Here is a 27,692-nt window from a genome sequence, read left to right on the forward strand (position 1 = left end):
GATCAGAGGAGCTGGAATGGCAGGGGTCATGATGGAACGGGTCCATGCGCTGCCTCCCTGCTCCCAGAGCCCCCAGGGACAGGGGAGAGCAGCCCCAGCTCCCCACCACCACTCACCCCTGCCCTGCAGAAGGCAGGTGGGCACAGCTGAGGTGAGGCAGCTCCTGCACCTGCTCACCTTGAGACCCTCCACTCCTCCCCTCATGTGCCCAGACCAGCCATGGCACTTGTGGCCATTTCAGTCCACCTACAGAAACAGCCTCTTTAACGTTCCTAACAGCTGCACAAGCAACCCACCACACACAGAATGTCCTTTGCCTTCCCTAAGGTTTGTAAGATCTGTTTTTCTCACTTTGCTCACCTGACACTGGTGAGCAGCCAAGGGCCCCAGCAGAGGAGGATGGTGAGGCAGAGCAGGGATGCTCAGCACAGCTGCTGCCTCTGCCCAGACACGGCTTTCCCTGGCACTCTGGGCATCTGCTTCACACACACATACTGACACCAGCCCTCACTCACAGCCAGCTGCAGAACCCCAGAATGAAGGACAATTCCACTCCACTGAGAATGCTAGAGATACCTTCAAAAGTCAAATTCTCTGCTAAAAGAATGCGGGAATGGATGGTAAATTGCAAATGAGGTCTCACAACAACTTGTATCAGTGCCTCAGTCTTTATTCTCTCTGTTCCCAGTTTGCTGGAGCCCAGCTCTCTCTGTCCCTGGCACACTTTAACCTTTGTCAACAGAATTTCTTTGTTTTTCCTATGCCCACAATGTGTTGATTTGACACTTCTGTTTCCTTGCAGGAGTTCAGCCAGGTCAGTGCCAGCCCAGCACTCAGAGGCAAAGGACAGGCCCTGTGGGCACAGGGTGCTGCCAGCTGTGACCCTAAAGCCACCCAGTGACAAGCCATCACACCAACAGCGGAGATGGGCACTGACCCCAGGGCTGCTGCTGCATGCTAAATGGGAAGGGCTGTGTAGAAAACAAAATGCAAAGCTGCTGGCATCACCACTGCAAAGACAGACATGGCAGCAGAGAGAAGGACACTGCTCAGTGCTCCAAGGGTCCCTGACGGTCACCACGCCAGGGGACAGCGCCAACAGCTCCTGCACTGCTTGCAGCCATGCTGCATCCATCCTGTCCCTTGTGGGGGGATCCACAGGCCTGCAATTCCAACCTTCAACCAACTGCTCTCCACGGTAGATAATCTTCCCTTCAGCAACAAACCCCAAAACTTTACCTTTGGCTCGTCAGCTGGCATCAGCCACCATGGAAGCCAACCCCAGCAGAAAGACAGCAGGATACCCTGCAGAGCTCATGGACAGGCAACACAAGGGAAGTTCACAGGCAAACACGGTGAAAAGCAGGCAGTGGAAAATCCTGGGCAGTTAAGACTTGCAAAGGCCGGAGCCTAGACTGACACAGGGGAGCCAGCGGAGCCTGCAGGGCGGGCTGTGTGCTGCAGCAGCCCACACAGCCTTCCCCAGCCCACACAGCCCACAGCCTGCCCCAGCAGCTGCGGACCGGAGCCCCCTCCTGCTCCTCCAGGAGATGGGTTTGGCACAGCACCCCCTCCGCAGCCCCGGGCCGCGCTCCGGCTGCTCAGACAGGGCCACACAAAGGCGGAGGTTTCTCTAGCAACGGGCTGGGACAGGGCAGCCGGAGCCGTGCCCCGCCCGAGCCGGCGGCAGCGGCACAAAGCCGGGTACGGAGCTCCGGCCACCCCCGGCACAAAGCCCGGCTCGGAGCTCCGGTCACCCCCGGCACAAAGCCCGGCTCGGAGCTGGGGTGCAGCCTGCACACCCCGGCACAAAGCCCGGCTCGGCGTTGGGGTGCAGCCCGCACACCCCGGCACAAAGCCCGGCTCGGCGTTGGGGTGCTGCCCGCCCACCCCGGCTGCTCCACCGCGCTGAATTATCCCAATCATCCATCCAGGAGAACAGCGTTGTCACGGATCCTCCCGCCGGGCAGCCGCTCCTCTAACATATGCTTCACCCCACTGATTTGTGACAAGTGAGAAAATATGCCTGGCAACAAAAGCCTTATTTTCTCACAACTGGGATTAGACCCAATAGTTCATTGCAAATATAGCACAGCAAGCTGGACTCAGGGAGGATCCAATTCTTACATAAATACAACACACTAACGAGGCCATTTGACTCTCAATTGTTTTTATGCCCCCTTCAGAGTATCCTTGTCCTGCCTTCCCTAAAAGTCCAGCCCTCTCCATAACAGAAATACCTTGGGTGCATTTTCCAGCGCTTTGTCACCCCATGTGTGACCAGTACACACGGTTTCCTCTGGAGAGCTCTCACACACAGAGCTGATGCAGCTCCTGGATCCACTGTGGAACCCCAGCCAGTGTTCGTTCCAGCAGGAGAGCCCCAGCTGCGAGCAGGGAAGCCAGCAGAGCCCCAGAGTGTGGGCTCTCGGTGCCATGCCCAGGAGCCAGGCCCAGTCCCAGGCTGGCAGGGGATTCTTCAGAGCCCACACGTGTCCCTGGCAGTGCTGGCACCTCGGGCACTCCCTGCCCTGCACGCAGCTCCGGGGCTGGCAGCAGAGGGATGCCAGGGATGGACACTGCATCCTCCCGGCAGGGCTGCAGCCAGCAGAGGCTTTGCCAGGCCCCAGCAGTGACAGCACTGGGCCCCAACAGCCACGGAGCTGCAGGCCCACGGCCTGGAGCATCCACAGACAATTGCCAGGGGTGCCTCCATCAGTACTGGGGAGCAGCCGGAGGGCACCTGCAGGGAAAGCAAACAGCCCAAAGCTGCCCAGGCCTCCCCTCTCCTTCCTTCCGTGTGATTAGTAACATCACTGCCTACACAAAGACAAGAGATACTGCTCCTGGTAAAACAAAGAACAAGACAAGCCTTTTTTCTGAAAGGAGTGCTCCCGCTTAAAAAAAAAAAAAAAAAGAGAAAGGAAAACACTTCTCTCCAGTATGAAAACAACTCCTGTGGCACTGGCATTTTTCAGTATTTTCATGTGTGTTTGTAATCCTCAGCCCGTGCCGCAGCCCTTTGAGTGCACAGCCCCAGTTTTCCCTCACCCACACCACGACTCGCTGGGCTGTGAGGCAACAACTTCATCTGCAACCACTGAGAAGGGAAGTGAAAGTGTAAGATAGCCTATCTTGAACCCAGGGACTTCCCTCCTGGGAAACCCCTGCCCTGGAGCAGCCCCTGTTTAATGCAAAGGGCAAAGGAAGATGAGAACAGCCCCTCCATGTCCAAGAACAAATTCCACAGCTGACAGGGTGACAATGAAGCTTTGAGATGATCAATAATAAACTTAGCAAGCACAAGAAGAAGGTGGCAAAGCTGTGCCACCGAGAGGCACAGCACCAGCAATCCCCACACTGCTCCCGTCCCTCTGCTGCCCTTGCACACGATGGCGGCCACTGCTGCTGCCAAGGCGGTGGCATTTGTCATTGACTGATACTCCACATCCACAGGAGCTACTGACAGCAGATTTCCCTTAAAAACCCTCTCTGAATGCAGATCTGAAAGCAGCCAGCCTGGCTGGTGAGGAGGCAGCAGGGAATAAGGAGTGTTTGGGGTGAAGAGAGCACCCAGTTCCTTCCACAGGCAGCACTGCCCGCATGACAGCCCGAGCTCCTGGGACACAGGAACCAAAAACCAACCAAAGGCATCCAAACAGTGGCTACTGTTAACTTCAGCTGAGCCTCAAGGCCAAACTTCCCACAAATCAAGAGTGAGAACAGATATAATGGTGTGCTGCAATTATGTCCAATTTAGAACAGAAACAGCACTTCAAACCACACATCATATGTGCCAGATGGGAGGAGAGCTGGCCACAAGAGTGCCCAGACCAGGCACCAGTGCCAAGCACAGCTTCCCTAGCTCTGGAACAGCAGGGCAGCCGCCTCTCCAGGGTCTCTCATCTCCTGGACAATCCAGGGATGCACGGTCCTTCCTCTCTGACACTAAGGAGAAGGCAAACCTGCTTGCAGAGGAAATCCTCACTGGCACGGGAGCTGGTTTGTTTCACTCGGCACCACTCACAGAAATGAGCCAGACTGACCCAAAGGGGTTCTTTTCCCTGCCTCTCTCTGTGAAGAGAGGCACGAGCAGAGCCAGAGCCTGGCAGCAGGTACTGACCCAGGTCCTTGTCAAATGCAGGGCACAGGACCAGCACAGGCACAGCTGCACGCTGTGTCCCCTCCAGGGAGCACCCAAAGGTCCAGAGCCACCCCAGCGGTGCTTCACTCAATCCTTGTGCGCTTGGGCTCAAGGTTCATGTCAGCAGAGAGGGCTGTGCCAGCCCACCAGGCCTGCCAGGGACCCTCACAGGGACACAGCACGGGGACCCCCCAGCACAGGGACCCCCCAGCACGGGGACCCCCCAGCACGGGGACCCCCCCAGCACGGGGACCCTCCCAGCACGGGGACCCCCCCAGCACGGGGACCCCCCCAGCACAGGGACCCCCCCCAGCACGGGGACCCCCCCCAGCACGGGGACCCCCAGCACGGGGACCCCCCCAGCACGGGGACCCCCCCAGCACAGGGACCCCCCCAGCACGGGGACCCCCCCAGCACAGGGACCCCCCCCAGCACGGGGACCCCCCCCAGCACGGGGACCCCCCCAGCACGGGGACCCCCCCAGCACGGGGACCCCCAGCACGGGGACCCCGACCCCAGCCCCAGTGAGAGGGCTGGCCTGGGCTGCAGCATCCTCCAGCTCCTTTTCCCACAGCCCCTGGCACCTCCTCGTTTCCCTGGGAACCGAGACTCGTCCACTTGTAATTCACAGCCTGAACTGGTCACATCTGCTGCCACTTTTGTCTGACTGCGAGCAGCACCGAGGGAGTAAATCTCATTTATTGTCCCTGCACCCTGCTGTCTGGCTATGTGGCCCTGCACTGATCATGCTGATCAGTGGGAAGGAGAATTTACAGGACTGAAGTTGGAGCGAGATCCCAGAAATGCTCATTAAAAAAGACTTGGAGGAGGCTGGGGTTGGTTTTGTTGTTTGAATTTGGGTTTGTTTGTTTGTTTGTTTTGGGGTTTTTGGTGTTACATTAAAGAAGCCAAACTTTAAAGAGGTGCACCCCAAACCTCAAGCATTCCAAGATCCCTGGCAATCCCCTGCTTGCTGCCTGTGTCTTGGGGGACCCCCTTGTGCCCCACAGCCAGCCCTTCTGCACAAGCAAGCTCTGTCCCCAGGAGCAGAAGGGGAAAGGCAGAACAGCTGCCTTTGCTGAGTTTGTGCCTCCTCTGGTCCTGCCTGTCAGGAATACAAGGGATGCAAAAAAGCATTAAAGAGAAAGAACCAAACAGATCTCTTGTATTTGCTCATGATTTAAGAAGAGCAAAGGAAGCGTCACAAAAGCAGATGGTGGCTTTTTCCCCAGAGAAAACAGCTCTTGTGCCTGCCCTCCTGCACAGAGCCCTCATGTGCCCGCTCGGGAGGCATGGCTGCAGAAAGGCTTTCAGCAGCTCAAAGCCGCGAAATGATGTAACCGGAGCGCCGGGCTTGCCGCTATTAACATGCAAAGGAGAATGTATTCAAACTGGGAAAGAAAGAGCTGAACAAGAATGTGAATCCTGCCCTGAGCCACTGAGATGGAATAAAGGAGAAGATCATTAAATGGTTCACTTCAGCACCTCACATTCCTTAATCCAGGCATGGAAAGATTTCACAGACCATTAAGAGAGTGGGGCTTTGCAGACAGTTCCTAGAGCCAGCCCCTTGTATCTGTGCAAGTTCCCCAACTCTGAACAGCCCTAACAGGATCAAATATTATACACACAAATCAGATCAGATTATCCAGCAGTGCCTTCTGGCCTGAAAAATCTGTGCATTCATGGATCCACTGAACCAATTATCTTCCAGAGTAATACTTTACATGCATTAAAAACACAGGATAATTCCTTTTAAGAACTTTTCATCTCACATCTCAAAGTATCCTATAAGCCTCAACATCTTCCAGAAAGAGAGATGGATTGGATTACAACCTAATTTTACAGATAGGATAAAACAAGTCTTTCCTTGGGCATTTCTGCCATTGCTGTTTCCCACTGTGCCTTTCTGCAGTGGAGATGGGCCTGAACTTCACTTCAAGGCCAAACTGCTCCCAGTCTGAAGGGACACAGAAAACAACAAGAAAAACAAATTCCAAAGCAGTAGACTCAAACTGAGGAACCTGTAGGAATGGGCAACTCCAACAGCAGCAGTTGCCCAATTTCTCTTATTTGTTTGGTTTAATGTTCCCAAAAATACCACAGGCAGCTGGCTCCCTGGGCCCTGTACCTGGCACGGCCAGCTCCACACTGTGCCTCTGACCAAAACCTCCTGGGCATCCCCAGGGTCTGGCCCAGCTCCCTGCTGCACCTCCAGACCAAAACCTCCTGAGCATTCCTGGAGCCTGATCTGCTTCCTTTGGAGCCTGTCCTCACCACCCAGAAATGCTGCTCTTCCATGTCCTCCTGGCTAACTATCTCCACTGTGCTTTTTCAATCTCAGCACGAGGAGCTGGCCAGAGGCAAGAGCAGATGCTCTGCTCCCCGCCTCCATCAGCACTGACCAGGAGAGCCCCAGCTGCTGCCAGGGAATCAACAGTGCTGCTTCCTTCAGAGCCTCTGCCTCAGAGAGCAGCACAACGCCAGCCCAAGGCTGACACTGCTCTTCACTGCTCCTCCTCTCCAGAAAAAGCACAACATTGCAACAGCAAGGGAAAGCTGTGCGTGGCCAATGGAAGGGCATCACTGTCACCAGATCCAGCCAGCCTGGAACTTGCAGACAGGAAACAAACGTAGGTAGGGATTTCACCTCCCCAAAACCAGCACGACCCTCCCCAAAGGCTGCAAACGCAGCCTCAGGCGGCACCAGCGGTCCTGGGGTGTTTCAGGGTGAATAAAGACCTGCAGAACCTCACTGCTGCAGTGCAGAAGGATGGATATTCACATGGATATTCAGAAGGTAACAGACATGCAATGCAGCATCCAGCAGACTGTCTCCAAAGGGCTTTCCACACCAGACAGGATCTGATCCAGCCCAATACTTCACAGCCTCCTCATGAATTCGTCATTTACTACAGACCTGGAGCAAGTTCCAGACTGCAGACAGCTTTGCTTGAGGCTAATAATATGTTCTACATTGGGATCACTGGGTTGTGCAGCTGCCACCCACAAAGCAGAGATTATTCATTTCTTCAGTACCAAGTGATTGTGCTCCTGCCTTCTAAAGAAGGGTAAATCAGCATAAAGCATATTGTCTGCTCTCACCATCTTCCCCAGCATCCCATTTATTAGTGGGTGCAGAACCAGATGGTTATAGATAAACAACACCAAAGAAAATACAGAAATAGCCTGGTGTAGTACAGGAGTGTTAAATTCCCACCCAGAAATAAGAAAGGGCATTAAAGGTACTTGGGCAGCTCCAGGGGAAGCGAGCCAGCAGACAAATGCAATCCATATGCACCAGTGTGCACAGCTTTTCCTGAAGCACTATCAGGACAGAAAGGGCTCCTGCAGCTGCAGCTCTGGCTAAAGTCAGCTGTCACTGCAGGTGTCCATCACTTCCAGAAAATAATCCCTCAGATATTTCAGCTGATTCCCTTGGTATGCAGAGCAGAGCTGCTGCAGCACTGCTCCTGCAGGACTCTCCTGCCATGCTTGCTATGTGTCACACGCGTATGGAAGAGAAGATATAGATGTAAACATTCCAGCATTCCTTCTGTCAAAGTACTGTTTTCTTTAAAATTCCCCTCTTTCTCTTCTGCTCCCACTCTGATGTGCAGAGTTCTCCAATTCTCTGAATTCACATCCCTTCATACAAGGGAAAGTACGGGGCTCACAGTGTGGCTGAGACACAGCCAGGTTAATGACATAGGTTAACTGAAATGAGTAATGCATCATCCTGGTGGGGGAAGCCTTTAAACAAAGACTGGCATTTATTTATGAACTGTTACTGAGGGCAGACTAAGCCCTGTTCAGATCTCCCTGACAGGGTCAGCTGGCAGGTGCCATGGCCTGGCCCAGGGGTGCTGGGTGACGAGGCACCGTGGGGTGTGCTGGGGCAGCCTGTGCCCTGTGCCTGGGGCAGCCTGTGCCCCGTGCCTGGGGCAGCCTGTGCCCTGTGTCCTATGGCTGGGGCAGCCTGTGCCCTGTGCCTGGGGCAGCCTGTGCCCTGTGTCCTATGGCTGGGGCAGCCTGTGCCCCGTGGGATGTGCTGGGGCAGCCTGTGCCCCTGGCAGGCCTTGGCAGCCTGTGCCTGTGCCCTGTGCCTGGGGCAGCCTGTGCCCTGTGGGATGTGCTGGGGCAGCCTGTGCCCTGTGTCCTATGGCTGGGGCAGCCTGTGCCCTGTGCCTGGGGCAGCCTGTGCCCTGTGTCCTATGGCTGGGGCAGCCTGTGCCCCGTGGGATGTGCTGTGCTGGGGCAGCCTGTGCCCCTCGCAGGCTATGGACACAGCTGCCTGTCCTGCACAGCACTGCTGCCACCCTGCCCTCGCTGCAGCCCAGCAGCACTGCCCACCTGCAGTGGCTGTGCCCAGCTGGCAGCAGGAGTGCTCGCCCACACGGGTGCACAAACGGGCACAGCGCTGGCCGAGCCCAGCAGAGAGCCCGGTCCTGGGCATGCCACAGAGCTGCTGTCTGCCTTGCTCCCAGCTCCTTCCTGAGCAGATTGCTAATTGCTCCTGATTTTTGCTCTTCTAAAATAAGCTCAGACCGCAATCTGCATAAATGCTGCAGAAAGAGTAATGAACTGCCCGCCCACCTGAAATGCAGACTGGAGCAGAACACACAGGAGACAGAAGGATGGAAGGAGCCACCAGCAGCCCTCACCGTGCCACTGCCACCCCATCTGAGGACAGGGAGAGCGGGGGGGACATGGGGACTGGTCCAAATAAAGCCATGGACTTCTACCTAAACTAAGGACTGAAAACAAAGACTAGATGGAAGCACAAGAAGCACTGGATCATTCTGGCAAGCAGGGACAGCAGAGGGGAGTATGTCAGTGGGCACAGCCCTACAGGAGTGGGAGAGCAGAGAAATTAAAAATTAAACCTGTCAGCCCCTGGTTTCTACCATTCCTTTAAAAAATACATGGCTGCAGATGTCCAAAGTGTAAAAGGAAGCATTTACATACACAAACCTCCCCACAAATAAACATCTCATTACTTTATCACTAGATAATCTTCAATTGCAAAAGCACATCAGAACATTATTTTGCCCTTAATCTTTGTGAATTGTCAGCAGTTCCATGCACATCCCCAACCTGCAGCATGCAGACACTGCTCCCCTGACTCTGTATCTCCCAAAAACACCACACAGAGACAGTTAACACAGACTTTGTTTTAAAACTCTGCTTAAAAGGTTTGTTTACTGTGAAGTGTCCCTGCAGGGTGCTGGGAATACAGATGCACAAGAACAGCAGTGCTTGCTCCAGTGCAGGGGAAGTGCCTGTACACCTGCACAAGCTCCCCCTGCCACCGAAGCACAGCTGAGTCACCTGTTCTGGCTTTTTCTTCATCTAAGGGAGAACCTAGGAAAACCAACCATTTAACTCTAGACTAAGCATCTGGAGAGCACCTTGTAATTACAATTCTGGTTCTCTTCTCTCTGACAGCTTCTCAAAACACATGTGGATTCTGGTACATCCCAGAGCCTCTGCACTCCCTTCTTCCCTGGTGGCCCCCCCCAGCTGCAGCTGCTGCATCAGCTCTGGTATTTATAGCCCCTCTCTGCTGACTCACCACTGCTCCTGGCTTATTTAGAACCTGCCTTAACTACATTTACCTTTGACAGTGTCACATTTATCACTCTCGTGTGTAATTTTGACACTTTGCCCTTCCAAAACTCAGAATCCTCTGCCTCTCTCTGCAGATGGGTGGGGATGCCCAGAACTTCCTTGCCTTCCACTTTCATTCCTTGTCCCGATTTCAGGAGTTTGGGGGAACAGAACCTGGCTCAATCTGACAGAAACACTCTGAGTCAGGCAGGAGAGCTGAGGCAGCAGGGCAGCCAGCTCAGGATGCCTGCTCTGAGGCGAGGGCAGCTGAGCCCATGGGCAGCTTCTCCCCAGCCCTCCCCACGTATCCTTCCTTCCATCTGGCCTCAGGATGTCCATCCACACCGTGCTAACACTGCCAGCACCAACTCCCCCTGGCTGGAAAGAGATTAAAGTAAGCAGTTAGTTACAAAGGGAGAGGAAGGATTTGCTACGGGCAGGTATAAATACACAGAGTTTAGGCAGCAGCAGTGCCTTGCACACATCACCATCTCTTAATGTGCTCTTGTTACCTATAAGTCTGTATTCCATATGGAAGTAGTTTTACCCCAGCCCTCCCAAAATCCCCTTTTGAAATGCTGAGTTTCTCTGAGCAGAAATCTTGAACTTCCCTTGGCGTTGGGATCATCCTGAGGGGTCAATACTCTCAGGCAATTTTAGCACATTTTTGGGACAGGGTTTGACATTGGAGCAGGCTTATAACAACACATGGAACCAACTGATGCTCCCTGAGCACTCCCTGCAGTGACTGACAGGCTCTCAACCCCCTCCAAGCCAGCACCACACCTGCAGTCCCTCTGAGAACTGCTCCTTTCTCTGCTTGACCTGCACGACCAGAAAAGCTGCTTCTCCCGATTTGTCAGCCTAAGAGTGAAAAAGAAGAAAAATTACTTTCAAAAGTGTTTCTCTATCACTCTTGCATATAACAAAGCTCTCACCGACAGCTTGACAAAAATCTGGCAAAATGTTTTCCAACTGATTTAAAAAAAATTTCAAGAACTAAGTTGTTACACAGAAATCTCACAGTTATCAAAATACGCACTGAAATGACCTTAATAACAAGGACAAGTCAAGCTTAGCAAGAGAATTTAATGGTCTTGATATTTGCTTTGTCCAAGTAGCCTGTGTAGCCTGTGGGCTCAGCTACTTTAAACATCATTTCCCGAGCCTACATAATACATGTGCAATATGTCACACTTTGGGAGCATTCCAAACACGCGTTCTCTCTTCTGCTGTACCCCTCCTGTGTTTGAAGGCATCAGCCACAATCTCAGCCCCTAAAATGGCAGAACAGGCACAGGAGTGCAGCTGCCCAGCCCAGGCTGCTCCCACAGCTCTGCCTGCTCCAGGGCAGAGCTCCCTTTGTACCTGGTGTCATTTATACCCCTCTGGTATCATTTATCCCGGGAACAGCAGCACAAAGGGGCTGCAAACAGCAGCACACAGAGGCACCTCCACCCTCTGCCTTTGGGACCCCCACCACCACCCACCGCCTGCATGAACCCCATGGAGAGTCCCTTGGGCTCCTCCCAGAGCCAGCCTTTCCTTCCTCTGCCCCATGTGTCATTCTCGTTCTCTCCCACACATCCAATTGCCCATTTTCGTGATCCTGAGCTGTGTTTAGCACCCTCTCTTCACTCAGCTGGACCTGAACTGGAGCCCAAACCTCCCCACTGTAAAATGCCATCTCTCACCTCTCAAGCAGGATGAGCAGAGCAGGTGCGTGTGCAGACAAGAGGCAGCCTGGAAAGGTGCATGGCTCTGCTGTCCATGCACAGGGGCAGCAGCCTCAGCACATCTGGGGCTCAGCCCAGACCCCCGTGCACAGCTGTGCATCTCAGACACACAGTGGGGACGCATTTCCTCCCTGCTCCTAAACCAGCTCTGCCCACCTTGGCACAAACCAGACAAACCCACCCACGTGCACAGCTCACCATCAATGCTCAACAGCACTTCATGGACTAAAATCCCCCCTGGAATTGCACCTACTGCTGCCAAGGGGTAAGCATGGCATAGTCCAAGGCATCCTGAGGTCCCAGATAGGGGGTTTCATGAGTTCAGATCCCAAAGTGAAAGAAAACATTCACAATCTTTTTTTTTTTTTAAGTATTCTTTGTGATTGGTCATCCATGCTTATCAAATAATTTATAAATCAAATGAAGTACCAAAGCACTGCTGGTAGAAAACTGTATTTTCCTCTTCTTCTTTTGCTGTAAACAGATTCCTTTAGATATAAAATTTCAAACAAATAAAGGTGGCAGCATGCTGTTACTGTTCCTCACACGAATCCCTAATTTTATGATTACATCCTGCCATCAGTGCCAGGAATAAACAGAAGTCTCCAACACTGCAGTAACTGTGTTCCTCCTTCAACACAAGCCTCTGGTGGAACAAGTCCCACTCTACCACACAGATTCAGAGAGTGTCCTCATTCCAATTTGACAGCACAAAGCTGAGGCAGTGATGAACTCAGGGCCTCACTTATTTAGCCCAAAATAATGCACATGGAATGCGGAACAGTGCATGAATGACGTGCAGCAGAATCCACAGAGCCAGCCTGAGCAGCATCCCCATTTCATATCTCCTGACAACACATTATTCCAGACTAATAGAACTGACACCCACCCCTCCCTGCATATGAAGTGTGTAACCAACCCCCTGCAAACATTCCTCAATGGAGATTTCTTCTCAGTTACTAAAATTCTGACAATGTCAGCAACATAATCCTGGAGCTATATCTGCCACAGCTCACTAGTGTTTGTTTTGCGTGCAGGAGCCATTCCTCCTATGAGACACTCCCAATGAGGGATGGCTTGTGCTCACTCCAGCAGCCAATATTGACTGGAACCACACTGGGCTGGGGAGCTGCTCCTGCCGAGCAGCACAGCTGATCAGCCCTTGCACCAATCTGCACAGGAGCAGCTCCAGGCGCATTCGAAAAACAGAGGAATTCATCTCCCTGAACTGAGAAAACAACGCTTTAACCGCTGAAGCATCACAAAGACCAACCCTGTATATGCTTGCTGCTCTCCTCCTCCAAACGTGCATGACACTGCTCAGCCTGAACTGAAACCTGCCCTTTCCTGCCCTTATCTAGGGACTACTCACTCCACATCTCTGTCTACCAAGGCACTCTTATTCCATCACATCACATTTGGCCTTCAGAGCAGCATCTGTAACCCAGAGAAAAGAACACACTCAGTACTTTTAGGCCACGAGTCTCACGTGACACTCGGATTTTTGCCTGGTTCAAAGTCAGAGAAGACTCACCCTGATTGAGAGAGCAACACTTCACAGCCCTCCTCAGGTGTGTGACCCTCTAAACAACCCAAGATCTGACTGTACTGCCCAGACCTTCCCCCCTGTCAAAGAAACACGCTGGCCCTGGCCATGATGGAGACTCCAGGGCTCTTCCCTGTGGCTGAGGGCAGATGAGAATCCGCTGTATCCTCCAAGCTTCATGTGTTCCCTGATAATGAAAGCACTTGAGAGTTTAACCCTACCTGTGCAGGGACAGGCAAGGCACTTGGGAATGGTGAAATGACCTAGCACATGGTTTTGTCTGCTTTCATACTCATGCTGTACCCCACAAAATGATGCTGTTACTTTCTGAAGGGACACAAAAGTGAGAAAAAGAGCATGATTAACTTGAAGTAGGGAGCACATTGTGGCCTTTAGCCACAACCATCAGACTGGGTTCCAATGACTGCAGTCTGAAGGGAAAAGCTGACAGTGTCTTGACATGGTCATTACGTAAAATGCACCCTATTTCCTCTGTGCCATATGCCTCTTTGATGCATTATCATTCCCACTCTTCTTGATTGCTTTTCAAAAGCCATCTAAATTAATGTGAATTGGTAAAGGGTAATTATTCCTATGAATAATCAGTGTATGCTAATAAATGCAAAAATAGGACAAAATGCTAAGTTTCAGCAGCACTGGCTGTTCCTGTCGCTGGCGGTCCCTGGTGAAGGGGACAGCGCTGACAGCAGGACAGAGGACAGCTGTGTCCTTCCTGCAGGAGCACAGTTACCCTGCTCAGCAAAGCACACAGGAGCACAGCTCCCGCTCTTTGTCTAAAGCACCACCTTGCCAAAGACTGGCTGCTCCTAGCAAATCTCCTAGCAATCTGTAATAAAGATACAGGAGACTCAAAAAGAGAAAGAAGCTATTACCAAGAAGAAAAAGACAGAAGATATTGCCAACAAGAGGACTCAAGCAGAGGGCTGTGTAAGCATTAGCCACGGGCTCTCAGTGTGCTGCTCCACTGATGGCAGGCAGAGCTTGGTGCCAGCACACCCCGGGTGCCCCAGACCCAGCACAGGCTGTGCCCCAGCTGTGCACCCAACATTTGTCACCTCCACCCAACCACTGAACTGAATGGAGCCACACAGCAGCTAGGGGGGCCTCCACACACTCATGGGATTAAAAAGCACACAAGAACAAGGATAAATGTTTAAGCCTTCTCAGTAATGGCAGGAAACTCCAAGTGAGAACTAAGATCCTGCTCAAAATAAATGGTCATTTGGAATTCTCTGCAACTTGCATTTGCTGCCTCCTCAAAGTCACAGCCTACGTTCTGGCAACATGATGGGAAATGCATTAGCGAATTACAAGAAACATTTTAAATCCAGTTAGAGACCAGCCCACCATTATTTTATTAGAGTGCTTTTTAAGAAATGTAACTTGTGACAGCACAGTGAGTCTAGAAGGGCTATTTCCCCACCTTTTGGGGACAAAAGACTGGCAGGACTCGGCACTTGCCCTGCTGAACTCCCCCAGACTCCTGCTGTGTCCCCAGCCTCTTGAGGTCCCTCTGAGCAGCAGCAGGATCCCTCAGCCACGCTCAGAACACACAGCAGCTCCCGAACGCTCCAGCTGGAGCACTGCCAGCCTGCCTGCTTCACCTAGGATACCGCTGGGCTCCCAGAAAAACGCTGTGATTCCTCTGCTGCAATCTTCCCAGAGAATCCCGTTCCACAGGCACCAGGGAAAAGGCAGGAACCAGTCACCTCCTCCATGCACAATAACATTTAGTTTCAGTTCTGGGACAAAAGTATCAAATCAGCGAACAGGCTAGCCAGGGAGGATGTCAGATCCCCAGCACTGCAGGATTTTATCTGCAGACCAGAGGAGCATATGTCGAAGATGCGTGCTCTGCCAGAAGATACAGAGACACAGAAGAGAGGCGTTGGGGAGATTTTTGGCTGAGCCAGCGTTCCCACAGTGCCAGGGGTGTCAGTGCCCTGCTGCCCTCCCCAGCACAGGGCAGCCAGCCCACAATGCACAGAAAGCACGGAGAGCCACAGAAACCCCCCTGCAAACGCCCCAAAATCACACTGCTGCTGCACACAGGGCACACCTGAGGGTATTTCAGCACAATACATGGGAGTTCTCCCAGGAGCCGCGTGCTGCTCTGGGAGGGATGGAGGGATGGAGGGATGGATGGATGGATGGATGGATGGATGGATGGATGGATGGATGGATGGATGGATGGATGGATGGATGGATGGATGGATGGATGGATGGAGGGATGGACGGATGGACGGATGGATGGATGGATGGATGGATGGATGGATGGATGGATGGATACCTGGTTTATCCCAGCACACAAAGCCACAGCAGCTCTCCCCAGGCTTTATCATCATGGCCCTGTGCTCACTCCCTGCTCAGGAAAAATCACAGTATGGGCTTCAGGGAGCTAATTAAGAACACACGCTGAGCTGAGGAAGGCACAGGCTATGGACAGACTGACCGCAAGGCAAACACAGGGAAAAAAACATCCAAGACCCTCACAAATAATTGTGTATTTCTAACATGCTGGAACTTTTATGATCAAACTTGAGATGCTTACTTTTATTTTACATTTTAAAATGTGAATTATTAATAAAATTACAATCATTTCAGTGAAAAGGTAGAAGGCTACACATTAATATTTCCCAGAAATAATGTCTATATATTTTAGGTGACTGCCTCTTACTAGGGATTAATTGCAAACTCAGCAGAATTGGTTCAGTGAAACAATCTCTCTTTAACTTAGGAGCTTTTCATTCAAATGAGCACAGAAACTGAATAAAACAAAGCAGAGCAGTTGTCCAAACTAAGGAATGTTAAAGAACTCACCTAAATTTAGCCACAGACTTCATTAATAACTATAAGCAAATGAACTTTGTTTAAATTCATAGGGTTTATCCTAACAGTTTTATGTAAATTTTAATTGATTATTTTCTCTCTCCCTCTCCCAAAAAAATATCCAATAAGTTGCCTCCAGCCAGGACATTTTACTGAGCTAAGGAACAACTGCATTATACAGAGCCATAACTACGTTTCAAGGAAAAGATCACCAACAGGGATACGATTTTCTATTTGGATTTAAAACCAGTGCCCATGTGAACAGCACTGTACAATCCCAGGCTCCTCTGGAGCATCTCCACAGCTGGATGGTGGGGCTGGGAGGGACCTGGCCAAAGCCAGCACCCCCTCAGCAGCTCCTGGGGACCAGCACAGCCCCAGACTGCCCACAACCCCTGGCACTGTACAGCAGGACTGCCTATAACCCTGTCAGGATTCACCAGCACAGCCCCAGACTGCCCACAACCATGTCAGGGTTCATCAGAACAGCCCCAGAGTGCCCATAACCCCAGCAGGGCTCACCAGCACAGCCCCACACTGCCCACAAGAGCCCCCAGGTTTTCAGCTTTAAACTACGGCCTAGCACCAGGAGAAGGAAGAGGAAAATCAAAGGGCTGTTATTTGTCTCAAATGAATTTCAGAAAAATTCCTATGAAAAGCTGTTAACAGTAGCCAGGTACTGCTGAGAATCGGGGCAACCATGGATTATAACACAAATACCAATTTCAGCACGCTAACAGTCACCAATCACAAATATCCCATCACCAAAAGCCCACATTAATGTGGTACTAAAAATCTGAGCTAAGAGGTCAAAGAACGTTCAGAGATCTGGAGGTAAAATGGCAATGTCCTACCTCACTCCCATTGCCAGACAACTCACCCTTATGGAAAATCTTTTGTTACTATGGTGACGGGGAATCAAAAAAAACTTAGATCCATGTAAACACAGGTTTTCCTACACAGATTGCAGTATTCTGTGCTGACAGTTAATCCCAATTTATGAATTTTCAGTTATTCAGTCAACAGAGAAAAGCGAGTGATTATTCATAAATAAAAAAGTTAAAATTCATTCCTAGATAAATCGCAAACAAAAACAGGTCTGAATTTCTCATAACAATTATTCACAATAACCAATTCGCTCACCTCCAGTTACTTGCCAAAACCCAGACATACTAATCTCAATTACTTATTTTAGGGGGCAACTCCTCCCTGTTTTCCTTGTGCTATATTTGTTTATGTACGTATATAAACAAACATACGTATGTCTCTGTCTCCTCCCCTCTGTGGGCCACACACAGAGTAAACAAGGAACAGAGGCTGTTAGTGAAGGCTTCTGAAATTCACTATATTCAGCTTTGAACTGCTGGCCCAAGGGTGAAATCAGAACTGACTCATAATGCCTCAGTTCTTTTTTAAGCTGCAACTGAACATTCATAGGAAAACTAAAATAGTCTGAAACAGTTTCAGCTACCAGATCTGATGGTTTTTATCTCCAATGTCCCGACACCAGCCATTCATTTTTCTCCTTTTTTGAGCCTTTTCAAAGCTGAGTTCCAGGAACACACTGAAATCAGAGTCTCGCACCCCAGGCACCTTCCACCTCCTCTTGCCTACATGAACCCTACTCTGACAGTACAGCTTCCAAGGAGGAATCTAGTCCTGCCTCGATTATCAAACAGGTTGTGTAAAATAGGAATCTGTCAGATTAGGAACTTCCCTCAGGTGGGGATCCTGCAGTCTGGATTCCACAGCTGTGGCAGCAGCCAAAGGGCAGAGAGCACCCACCCGAGTGGCACCCACCACCAGCCCCTTCCAACAGCCCAGGCTTCCAGCCTCCCCAAGCCAGGGCTTCCAGCCTGCCGGCTCCAGCAGAGGTGTGCATGCCTCTCCTGTGGGCAGGGCACAGCTCTCCCAGCCCCTGTGTGTGTGCATCCTTCCCCTGGCACAGCTGCCCCGAGCAGGGCACAGCTCTCCCAGCCCCTGCGAGGTGCCAGAGGCAGCAGGCACTCGTGGAGCTGCTCTGCAGCAGCACCTCCATCACAACTCTGGCTCCACGTGGGGCCAGGACATGCACACTCTGCTCTATCTCTGCCTGGTGTGCACAGCATTTGTCACCTGAATCACTGCTTCCCCTGTCCTACAGAGAACAGCCATGCAGCAAAGCCCCAGGCGATGCCGGCACAGGAGCCCTTTGGTAGCTCAGCAGCAATCCAGGCCTCACATTGTTCTGGCAGCTCTATCAGGCGATCCACGACCAGATGGATGTATTTGTAAATAAGGCAGATCAGTTTTGTCAGGTTGTAATTGGTTTTAGAACAAGCAATTCCCACGATGACAAACAACAATTAAAGAGCCCCACAGCGCAACACCAACAGGCAGCACTTAGGGACAGCAGCACAGGGCAGCGATGGCACTGCCACCAAAGACACACGGATGGCTTCACCTGGGACAGGCCTGGCAATGCAGGAGAACAGGAAAGCTCAGCCAGGGCGATCCCAGAAGTCGAGGATGTCGGGTGCCCATTGAAGCTGCAGCTGGAGCGACGCTATCCCCTTGGCAATTCGGAGCCTGCGAGGAGCAGCCGTGCTTCTGTCCTGGCAAGTCATCTGGACGCAGGCTGACAAAGAGCACACGAGCTCCTGGGAAACCTGAGACCTCACACTGTGGACAAGGAGCTCTTCCCAACAAACTCTGCACACATACAGCCTGGTGAAGACTCCAAGAAAGTGAAAGAAGAGGACACTGAAGATTGTTTCTTGCTTCCAAAGGTGTACTGCCACCACGAATGGCTGCAGGCTCAGTAGTTAGATTGGTGACCATAAATGTCTTTTCCACTGTCATTGTGATGTACACCACAGACAAGGACACTGCAGCAAACTCACACTGACAATGCGACCAGCCTCCAAATTCTTGGCACACCAACAAGAACACACGCCAGAAACCAGCAGGGTTTGCACCCAGCTCTCACACAGACAGGGAAATCCTGGGGACACAACCTGGGACTCTTCCCATGGCCAGCCGCCACTAAACCCCCAATGAAGGTTTAATTCTGAAGTTACTCTTCAGCTTTGTGACCTGCAAAATTCCTTCCTTCCAGCCAGACCTTAAGAAAGGTACACCAACTGCTCCAGGCTCCTCTCCATGCCACACAGATGACTCCTCCCTGCCCTGGACAGGCATTTAAAAGCAGGAGGAAGCTACATCCACATCACAGTCTCAGGGATGCTCGAGTCCATGCTGTGTGATTAGGAGGAGAGGCAAAGAGTGTGCATTTCTTTTTCCTCTTCTTCTCACTCCCCCTTAGCTTGGAGTGACCTCTCCCACGGAACAGATTATTGTTATTTCAACAGCGCATCTCACACTGCCATCCTGCAGAACAATGGCTACACAAGTACTCTTTGTAATGATTTCACTTCCAAGGGTTTAGAATATGACATTTTCACTTACAATATGTTTACTTAGTATTTCTTTAGGAATTTTAGCAACAGTAGGTCAAGAGCGCACAAGCAGGAAAAAACATGCAGGAAAAAATGCTTTTAAAGCCATGAGTCACTCAGAACACAATCCAGCAAGGATGTTAAAAGAAACAAAAAATGCTTTGAAAGAACCTACTGAGAGTCTGATTCCAGGTTACTTGATCTATTCCAAATTAAAACTCTTTTTTGCCACACTTCCTCAGGCTCTTCCTGAGCTATCTGAAAAATCCAATTACAGTGGAGATCCTGATTTCCATGTTCATTTATTACCAGAGCAGAAGTCCCATTCACTTTAGTGGTAAAAAAGAACAGGGCAATAGGAAATCCCCTGCAAAACATTTAACGTATTTAATGGAAAATAAAATCTAGAACGATTAAAGGAAAAGCTGGCAGAATACATGCAGCAGGGGTGCAGGCAGACCTCGCACAGGGCACTCACAGCCACCTGCTGCACAGCAGCCTCTACAACGTGCCTGCCTTTCCCTCACACTCACACATGAGGCCAGCAACCCAAAATTATCAAACTGATGATGTCGAGCTTAGATCTGCTCTCGAGATCATCTCCTCTTAAAGTTCCAAAGCACAACATCCCCTCGGGCCCTCACCGTGCCACAGAAGTGCCTGGAGACCACAAACGACTCTTCAAACAAACAAACAAAGCAGCAAGACCACAGCAGCAAGAAGGAAACGGATCTCTGGGCTCTGTCGGGGTGAAGGAGAAGCAGAGCTTCATAGCCAGGAGAGCACATTTGGAAAGCTAACAGAGACACTTCTGGGAGGCAGACTGTTTAAGGCAGCTCAACAGCACAAGATGTGCAAGCAAGAGACTGACAGCAGCAGCTCGGCCCCAGTTTCCAGCCCTCCGGTCCCCAATCCTCCCAGGCCAGAGGCTCCCAAACTAGAGAACCCTCCTAGTACAGACAGACAGACAGACAGACAGACCCTCCCCAGCCTCGTGAACACCAGCCAGAGGCACTGCTGCTGCCCTCCTCTGATAATGCTGTGCCTGCAGAGCTGACTTTGGGGACCCACCTCCACAAGAGGCTGGGAAGCACCAACTTCCACTCTGGGATTGTTACCACACCTTTTTTACATGTCTTTGTTGGTAGAACAAAGGGGAATATTTTAATTAAAGAGGCTTGAAAACCTCTCCTTCCCTACTGCGGCCATCCTCCCAGGTGTCTCCTCACTGCTGAGTACCAACAAGCCTGGAGAATCAGCACAAGCCTGGGATGAACAGCAGGGCTGTGTGTCCCTGCCTGCTGCACTGTGATGGGGCATTTCTCACGTGAACTCCGAAGCCAAGCTGCTGGAAAACTGCAGGCAGCAAACACTCCCACATACAGCATCTTGGCAGCAAGGAACACACAGCCCCACCACACTGGCCCAGGGAACGCACCACAGCACATCAACTCCCTCACTAATTTTATTTTGATACTCCACTTCCTCTCTTAAAATTGCACGTTGCAACACACTGTTCAGCGGCTGCCTCGGTCCAAACCACTGCAAGTGCCTTACAGACAGAAAAGGGAGACTAAAATAAGTTATCTCACGCCAGTTTGTAAAGGGAAAAGTTTACAAATCAGGCTCTCAAAGACGTGAACAGCATAAAGCGCATCCAATAACCACAGGCCCAGGGCAGGAGCACGGGGCAAGGGCTGGCAGCCCTAGGAAGGTCAGCAGTGACAGGTACAGCCCACCTGCACACGGTCAGCAGTGCCAGGTGCCACCTGCACAGCAGTGACAGGTACAGCCCACCTGCACAGCAGTGACAGGTACAGCCCACCTGCACACGGACTCACACTGCTCACCCTGTCCTCAGCCACTGCTGAGGCACACACCACTGACAGAGAGGTGGGGCACACACAGCACATCAGTCATCAGGAAGGAACATTCACCTATTCAGGAGCAGGGCTTGTTGGCAGCTCAGCAAAAGCCTCCTGGGATTAAATCAACAGTGAGGACACAGAGCCACCCAGGCCGTAAGAAAGGGGAGATTACTTGACAGCAGGAGGAGCTTGCCCGTGCCTACCCATGCTGCTGAGCCCTGGCAGCCCTGGGCCAGGTGTCACCCGTGCGACCTGTCCCCTCCCTGTCCCCTGTGTCACCCGTGCGACCTGTCCCCTCCCTGTCCCTGTCCCTGCCAGGGGCACGGCTGCTCCCAGGGCAGCAAAGGCATCCCAGGAGTGACTGCTGCTGCTGCCATGCGTGGGAGTGACAAACAGCTTCTGAAACCAAGCCAAAGCCAGGCAGGAGAAAACCTGAGAGCTCCCCCCTCACCTTGCACAGGCCAGCAAACGGGAGAGTAAATCCCGCTCCTGACAGGGGCTGAAACCGCACACAGAACTTACAGCATTCCACCTCACAAGGCTTATAAATATCTGCTAAGCACCTGAAGGGCATTTGGTGCTGCACTCTAACGGCCCTTGAAACTCTTCACCTGGAACGAGGACTAGCTACAGGCCTCGAGTAAGTGTTGTAAGAGGGCTTTATTGTTATCAGGAGGAGAGGTAGACTGACAAATAATGCCAGCTGCACAACCTGGCACCTGCCAGCTATCAGGGAAGAGGACAAGAGGTAGGAAAAGAAAATAGACACAAAATAAGGGATGCAGCTACTGCAACACAAGTAGTCAAAGGAAGCTAATGGGCAATGATAAATTAACCTAAACTTTATGAAAATGAGAAAGAATACATTCATTTTCTTTGGCCCAGGTCTGCAAATCTTTTTAGTGTGTTTAGATGCTAAAACCATCAACCCCCTAGTTTCATTATCAATTTATGCAGCAACTAAGAGTCACAGGAGTCAAGGAATCATCCCCTTGCCACTGTGCAGGCAGATGCACCATTTGGACAGCCCCACCTCCAGGATCACAAGGGACCATGTCACCTGCCAGTCACACCACACAAGATGCCTCACAGCAGTCTCCTGCCAACAGCAGCCAGAGGGATCACACAGGGGCCTGTGTTTGGCCAGGGTTAAGGCAGAACTGCAGGAAGCAATATAAAATTAAATAGCCAATCAACACAATGCGCAATTTTCTGCAAGATTGCCAATGCTGGACCATAGGTGGTTGCATCTGCATAATTAAAACTGGTTCATTTTGCTGCATTAAAGCCACAAATCAGGCACGTAACGATAATGAGGAAGATACATTTATTTAGATTTCTGGCCAGATAGAGCAAAAAAAACCTGTACGTCTGAAAACACGCACTTTAAATTGGGCATCCAAGGATCTGCTGTGCTCTGTATTCCGCAGGCAGCTGTCATGTGGCAGTTGTAAATCTGCAGCCATATCTCCACTGGTGTTTATTTTTAACACCACCGCTCCTGTCTGCAAGGCTAAGGCAAATAAGAAAACCTGCCCCTAAAAGTATTCTTAAATATTTTCCTTCTGGTACCATGCAGCAAGCATCTCCTGCCAGTGCTGGGGCCAGCTCTCCCCTCTCCGGACAGCTGGAGGGTGCAAAGCAGCAGCAGAAGCGAAGAACAGAGCCCGGGTAAGTGACGGGAGACACTGCACCGTGGGCAGGAGCCTGCCAGCGCTGCGTGTGTGCAGGAGGTGACAGAGAGGTCTCCATGTACAGGCAGGCAGCAAACACTCTGCAGAGCTGCAGGAGCTGCGCTGCAGCCGCCGCGGACAGCAGCATCACTGCCGGTGCTCCCACTCCCAGCAGCAGCGTGGCACCGACCAGGGCCCCACACACCCTGCAGCACCGGCAGCCCTGTCACCAGCCCCCAGGAGCAGCGTGTGCAGCAGGGCTCTCAGCACACCCACATGCACCCCACATATCCCACCCAGAACAGCGTGTGCAGCACGGCTCTCAGCAGGGCTCTCAGCAGACCCACATGCACCCCACACGCCCCCGCTATCTTTGCAAGCATTTCCAGGACAACTCCTTCCCACCGTGAGAGGAGTAGACACAATTCTCCAGAGAAGGAACAGAGCCATCATGGGCAATAAATCACCCTGTGCACGAAGATAATTCCCGGTTCAAGCCTCCCCCGTCCAATCTCATTCCCCACACAGCGCGTGGGCTCCTCCATTGCTGGAGCCAAGGCTGCAGCACCGCAGGTCGGGCAGGGCTGGGCTCCCACCCCACACCACCCCAGCCCTGGCTCTAATTCCCAACAGCCAGAGCAAGAGGCTGCAGCCAAACTTCCCTGAAAGCAGCCTCGGTAACTTTTCCCCCTCCACGTCCTTCCAGGTGTCTCGGCAGCTCCTCTCTCCGTTTTACGCACCTGAGGCACTGCTGGCAGATCACTGCCTCACCCAGCGCTGGCTGGCACCTCACAACAGCAGCACCTGCCCGCTTCCAACCCTCTCTGTCCTTGTCTTCAGATGCATTCCCAGTGCAGCTTTGCTGGGGTTACCTCTCTTCCGTGCATGCTGCCATATGCCTGGAGCTCACACGCAGGGTTTGCCACCTTTCTCCCTCCCATTTTCTCCTCCTCTCCATGCCGTGGGGACAAGCACTGTGCTGTGCTCAGATTCCAGGCCCATCCTCTGTAGCATGAGATCACTGCTTCAAATTTTCAGCTATTATCATCTTCCTATTCCAGCATTTCTGTATCAACACTTTGGTTGTTAGTCCCCCTTGCCACCACTTACCCTCTTCTTTATCCCTCTTTCTCTTCCATTTTAGTCTTTCTCTGGAGGACTGGGCATCTGTCTTCACGAGGATAGCAAGGGATTAGATATGAACAGCGTAATTACTCAATCCTTGAGGAAAATAAACAGGATATCTGGGATAATGAGGTAGTCTACATCCAATCCTCCAGTCAAGCCAGGAGAGACCACACTGTGCACAAGTGGAGGCGGGCGTTCGTTCATGGTCACTGCCACAGCCTCAGAAGAGATTTAGATGATCACAAACCCTGGTCCATGTCAGGCTGGCACACTCAACTGAGCACAAAAACCCCTCTCCTTCTGCAGTGCATCCTTGGCCACCAGCCCTCCTTGGGTCCCTACAAACGCAGTGACAATGCTGTCCTACCTGCTCAGCCACATTTGCTCACATTGCCCCTACTTAGTGAGGAAGCACAGGCCACAGCAGAGCTCTGCACCAAACCCTCCAAACTCACATGGTTATCCTCCTCCAGCCGTTTAGCAAGGTGTGAAAACCAGGCCCAGGCTGGTCCCCAGAGAGAGGTGACACAAGTGATGGCCACCCTGTCACAGCAGTGAGCACTGGAGCCCTGCCTGTCACCACGGCCACCCCAAGATGACCCTGGTGCTGAGACAGACCCAGCGTGCCCAGGGATGGACCCCACCTCCCCAAAGGCAGCTCACTCGGGCCTTGGGCTGTGGCTGCCCAGCTCTCCCCAGCCTCAGGCACACTCGCACCCTGTCAACACAAGAATTAGCCTTTATGCAGCTGAAAACACAGACCAAGCACCCCGCATCAGGAATGAGACATTCCTGGAGGTGTAATTATGCACAGAACAGGACCAAGGAAATTATTGCTGGCCCATCAGCAAACTGCCTGCAATACAGCTGCCCAAAACGTGATCACTGTGGTGTAATGTAACACCCTCAAACACGCCAGCATTAACTGCCTCACATACGGAAACCATGAGGCTACAGAAGCAAGGCCAAGAATGATCATGGCCTGTGAGTACTCCACGCACAAACAACAATCAGAAAAGCACTGGAGACATCCACAGCCAAGCTTTTGGAACAGCTCAGAACCAGTCCTGCCCCCATGACCCCTCTGCACCCTGAGCACCCCAGAAGCAGGAATCACCTGGCCCAGGACGTGAAACCAAGGGACAGTCTCTAGGAACAAATGCAAATGCCCTCCCATACAACGAACAATACCACAGACTAAAAGAATATTTCATCTGCTTAACTGCAGGGTGCAATAACATCAATTTGCCCAAATTACACACAAGCAGAAAGGTAATTGGCACAGAGCAGGGTGTGTTGTGACTGTTCCGTCACTCTCCGAGGCCAGCTACAAAAGACTGAAATTCACGAAAGTAAACAATGGCACGAAACCAACAGCCAGCCCCTTCCCCAGAATCCCTCCCTCTGGCATCACGCTGCCGCAGTTGGGCAGAGACTTTTCCAAGCGGAGTCTGTGCAGCCCAGCCATCACCCAGCTGAGCTGGGATCTGGAAAAAAATGGCAGCTCTTGAGTTTGCACACGCACAAGTTAATCTGCAGAAAGGCTATTTTACACTTTTAATTAACCGCGTCCTGGACTTAAATATAATGAAGTGGTGAACACATATCCATACAAAACAACTGAGCAAAGGGGTGTGAAGCTGGTTTTATATAATAGTGGGGGGACTGAAGGAGGCAACACAAGCAAAAGGCATGAAGTAAGCAGCTGAGAGTATCCTCCGTCTGAAGGTGGGAAAAAGAAATGTCATCAACTAACAGAATTAGACATTATCGCCATAAGGAGTTGATTTATTACCAAGTTACCCGGAAATGCCCATTACTACAGTTTGGTTCCAACGCGAAAATCCCTGGGTGTGCAATAGACAGAAGGTTACACTGGCTCATTTCCCTCTGCCTCCAAGGCGCTGAGCCCTTCCCCGTGCTGCAGAGCTGCCGTGTGTCACAGGGTACCAACTTCCCTTTGAAACAAGAATTAACTTGCAGCCTGGGATTTGCTGCTCAGTGGTCTCAACAGACAGACAAACCCTCCAGTTTTATTCCTCTCCAACACTCAGGAACGCAGCGACTGCCGCACAGCTCCGCACCACTACCGGCACTTGCATAATAATGACTGCGGGCCTGGAGGCGAGGGGCCGGAGCACGAAGGCGAACTTCCTTACATAAGGACCGCAGGATCGATGCCCTCCGCACCGGGAGGCCGCGGGCAGCGCTCCCGCCCGCACAGCCCGGGGCTCCCTGGGCCGCCGCTGGGCGCTGCCCGCGGAGGGCGGCCCCGGCCGGCGACGCTTCGGGGCCGACCGACCTCTGCCCATCCCCGCGCCCCGCACGCCGAGCGCCGCACGCCGATGGCAGCGATGGCAGCGCCCGCCGGGCCGGGGCCGGGGCCGGGGCTCCCGCCGGTGCCTCCGCGGCTCCGCGCCCGGCGCTGCCGCAGCGCGGGAGGGGCGGGGGGCGGCGGCGCAGCCCCGCGGCCGGAGCCGGCCCGTCCCCGCCCCGCCCCGCACACAAAGGCGGCCCCGCCGCGCCCGCACCGGCCCGCGCTCCGCACCTTTGACCTGCGCCTCGTAGTCGGCGATGATCTCTTTGTCCTTCTTGAACTTGCCCTGCGCTGACATCGTGCGGGAGGGCGCGGGCCCCGCCGGCACCGCCGCGCTCCGCCGCCGCCTCACCCGGCCGCGGCCCCGCCGCCGCCAGCGGCCGCCGTCATTGGCGGCGCCGGGGACACCGCGGGGAGCCCGCGCAGCGCCGCTGGCTGCGGAGCGGGGCCGGGCACAGCCGAGCCGAGCCGAGCCGAGCCGAGCGCAGCCGCTCCCGCCGCCGGCCGAGGCGGGGCCCTGGCGCCGCTCCTGCGCTCAGGTTGCGCGCGGGGCGGGCGCTCCGGAGCCCCTTCCCCGCCCCCGCCCCGCCCCGGCCCCGCACGGCTCGGCCCGGCTCGGCCGCGCCCCCGGGCCCCGCGGGGTGCGGAGCGCCCCGTGCCCGCCCCGCTGCGGGATGCGTGCCTCTCCCCGCGTGTCCCCGCCCGGAGCGGCCCCTCCGCGGCCCGGGGCTCCGGCACCGCCGGGCGCCGCTGGCACAGCGCGGGTGCCCTGGAGCAGATTTGTCGCCTCTTGTTAAAACTGAGGAAAAAAGGAGAAGGTGTTCGTTCCAGCAGAAGCAATATCAGTGGTTGAGGCGCTGTATCGAGGTTGTCGCCGAGCGCTCGGCACCCAGTCCATGAGAGCTCGCACATTTGCCAGCGGCGTGTGCGCTGGCACACCCCAGCCCTCGGACAGCGATGCGCGGACTCAGCCTCCGCACATCCACAATCAGCTGAGTGGGTCCTCTGTCCGGCCCCGGCTCCGCTCCCATCGCTGCGCCACACAATGGGGTCTCTTATGGGTGTCTTGTGAGAAGTGAATTCAGGGAGATTTGATGATTCACAGTTACTCTGCCAACTTTAAAAAATAACCCCAGCCCATTACACAAATAATTTACCTAGTGCAAGCAGGCGGCACAGAGGAGTATTCTGCATCTCAGTAGCTGTGGAAGGGCCTGGGGAGGAGGGAGAAAAAGCGAGCCCTTCCAGGGAAAGGCAGCCACAGCAGAACGTCAGGCTCAGGGCTGAGCAGCATTGCTCCAACTCCAGGGGGACCAAGGGGCTCAGAGTCTCAGGGAAAACAAAAACTGTGCTAGACCCCGCTGGGCACAGGGAGAGGCAGAG

At 52.9% G+C, this 27,692-nt stretch overlaps 1 protein-coding gene across 2 annotated transcripts in view; it reads right to left on the reverse strand.

Annotated features, from left to right (window-relative positions):
• SRGAP3 (SLIT-ROBO Rho GTPase activating protein 3) overlaps window positions 1-26,670 on the reverse strand; it is a 66,219-nt gene extending 39,549 nt beyond the window's left edge. For both annotated transcript variants that reach the window (XM_058813188.1, XM_058813187.1), the window contains exon 1: window positions 26,541-26,670. In XM_058813188.1, coding sequence (XP_058669171.1) covers window positions 26,541-26,607 — 67 coding nt within the window. In that variant the 5' untranslated portion in view covers window positions 26,608-26,670. The remainder of the gene's footprint in view (window positions 1-26,540) is intronic.
• Between the last annotated feature and the right edge of the window lie 1,022 nt (window positions 26,671-27,692).

Source organism: Ammospiza caudacuta, chromosome 12 (assembly GCF_027887145.1).
Source record: "Ammospiza caudacuta isolate bAmmCau1 chromosome 12, bAmmCau1.pri, whole genome shotgun sequence".
In the NCBI taxonomy this organism is placed as follows: Eukaryota; Metazoa; Chordata; class Aves; order Passeriformes; family Passerellidae; genus Ammospiza; species Ammospiza caudacuta.